The sequence below is a fragment of the Chenopodium album genome, chromosome 6, assembly GCF_948465745.1.
Source record: "Chenopodium album chromosome 6, dcCheAlbu1.1, whole genome shotgun sequence".
NCBI classification, from domain to species: Eukaryota; Viridiplantae; Streptophyta; class Magnoliopsida; order Caryophyllales; family Amaranthaceae; genus Chenopodium; species Chenopodium album.
The window spans coordinates 17,270,556-17,272,974 of record NC_137839.1 but is presented as its reverse complement, the minus strand read 5'-3'; the positions used below and the strand labels follow the sequence as shown (position 1 = coordinate 17,272,974).

At 36.0% G+C, this 2,419-nt stretch overlaps 1 protein-coding gene across 1 annotated transcript; it reads right to left on the bottom strand.

Annotated features, from left to right (window-relative positions):
* Nucleotides 1–1,268: 1,268 nt before the first annotated feature.
* On the bottom strand, nucleotides 1,269–1,850 carry LOC145636740 (uncharacterized). The gene has a single exon (XM_081688295.1). The coding sequence runs from the start codon at nucleotides 1,848–1,850 to the stop codon at nucleotides 1,269–1,271; it is 582 nt and encodes a 193-aa protein (XP_081544421.1).
* Nucleotides 1,851–2,419: the final 569 nt, after the last annotated feature.

The following is a 2,419-nucleotide window of genomic DNA, read 5'->3' as shown; positions in this document are numbered from 1 at the left end:
CCTGCAAGAAAATTTAAGTGTTAGTTTCAGGAACCCCGGGATCCTTGGGTTCCTTTGATGTTGAGGAAATATCTGTTTTCTTTACCCAAACTTGCTTAATATTTCTTTTATCATGTTCTATCTTCTTTTTACTATCATAGTGTAAATGTCCATTTTTTCCACAGAAAGTACAAACTTTGCTACATGGTAGATCCCCATATTTTTTTCTGTTTACCTTTCCTTTTGGATTCATACCAAAGTCCTTCAATTCTCTTGACTTGAGCATCCTTAATCCATTTAGGAGTTACAATAGGATAAATACTTCTATTCTTTTTATTTTGCAGTTCCTTTTCTAGCCTATCTTTTTTAGACTTTAAATTGTCAAGATCAAGCTTGAGTTTTTCAAAATCAACATTAAATTTTAGCATAGAATCATTAGAGGAACTGCTAGAACCAATATCAGTATTTATCAGTTTGTATTGTGAAAGTTCTACATTTAACATGACATTTTCCTTTTTGATTCTTTCAAGCACCTCAGTCATAAGATGGTATTTATCATGTAGTTCTCCGAATCTGGTTTGGATATCATTTCGTGCGGTTTATAGCCAAGCACTGTGATTTTTCCAGATTTGTAGAACCTTTTGACATTCATTTTTTTGCATGCATTCATCATTCAGATTAATTTCCAATTCAACAATTAAGTCAATTAAAGCATCTTTGGATAAAGATCTGAGTTTAGTATTATCAAAGCTACTTTCACTTACCTCATTTTCCAGTTCCTTGAGGTATGCACGCCTGTCATCTGATTTGACCATTAGACAGAGATTTGCTACCTCCTCTTCTGGTTGATCTTCATCTGCTTTACTATCGGAATCTCCCCATGCAGCTATCATGGCTTTCTTGACATCTGTTTTTGAAAAGGAAGTCTTGTATTTCTCTTTTCCTTGTTTCTTGATCTTCCCTTTTCCTTTCTCGATGTCCCATTGAGGACAATCTCTGATGAAGTGGTCTGTTGATCCACATTTGTGACAGCTATATTCTGGTTTGGAGTTAGAGGTTCTCTTCTGAAAGTTTTTGGAGTTCTGATTGTTTCTGTTGAACATTCGTTTGAAACGTCTGACTAACATTGAAGCCTCTTCTTCATCCACTTAAGATTCCTCTTGATCAGCCTTGAGAGCCAGGCCCTTGTTCCTGTTGCCTTCACTGATACCAGTTCCTAAATTAAGCTCACGTGTCATTAGAGAACCTACGAGTTGTTCAATATTGAACGTCGTGAAGTCCTTTGTTTCCTATAGGGCAGTCACCTTTGCTCTCCAACGCTCATCTTGAGGAAGACTTCTTAGCACCTTTCTAACCCGCTCATCAGTAGGAATTTTTCTACCAAGAGAAACTAGTTCATTAATAATGTTAGTGAATCTAGTAAGCATTTCCTGGATAGATTCTTTGGGTTGCATCTCAAAACGTTCATACTTAGACATGAGCAAATAAATTTTAGAACGTTTTACTTCATTAGTTCCTTCATGAGGTATTTGAAGAAGATCCCAAATTTCCTTAGCGTTCTTGCACCCCATGACACGATTGTGTTCATGTGGTCCAAATCCACAATGAAGTAGTTTAACAGCCATAGCATTGATTTCCATTTTATCAAAGTCTTCCTTCTCATATTCAGACATTGGTTTAGGAATTACCTCGTTTTGAGCGTTGGTTTTAGTTACCTCGAAGTCTCCTACTTTGATGACTCTCCAAACTTGATAGTTTTCTGCTTTGATGAAGATTTCCATTCTATTCTTCCAGTATGTATAGAATTTCCCATTAAACATAGGAGGTCGTTGAGTTGAGTACCCTTCTTCAAGTTTCTCATGCGTATTCATTTTGCCAAGATTCTCCTCTTCAGGGTGTCTTGATTTCGAGAGGATTAGACTCTGATACCAATTTTTATTTTAGAAGAATACTACAAGAGGGGGGGTGAATTGTAGTTTGTGAGAATTGAGCTAACTTTTTACGAAATTGATATAACTAACCTACAGGAACTCAAAGTAAACGCAGAGAGATTTTACGTGGAAAACCTCTTGACCCTAACAAGAGGAAAAACCACGACCACTTAGGATTATAGGAAAGATTCTTCACTATAACAGGGCAAACAACCTATTACAAACTAAAGAATCAATCTTCAAGTTCCTTTATGAACTTGAAGTTCCCATCAGCAAGTCCCTCTACTTGCCACTCTTCTCTTCTCTATTCTCTTTTCTCTCTTTCTCTACTGAATTCGCTTAGAGTTCACTCAAACTTCCAATTCCCAAAATACAACTCGAATACAAAACTCTAGTGAAAGTAATTAAGAAAAAAACACTTAAGTGGAATGCGACTCTTGACTCTTTTTAAACTAAGAAAGAAAGATAAAAGTATTTGAGCAAGGTGAAGTTATCCAGAAAATAATTTC

Bases quoted from the DNA above. Each gene is read 5' to 3' on its own strand.
- LOC145636740 (XM_081688295.1), bottom strand. From the start codon at position 1,850: ATGAATACGCATGAGAAACTTGAAGAAGGGTACTCAACTCAACGACCT.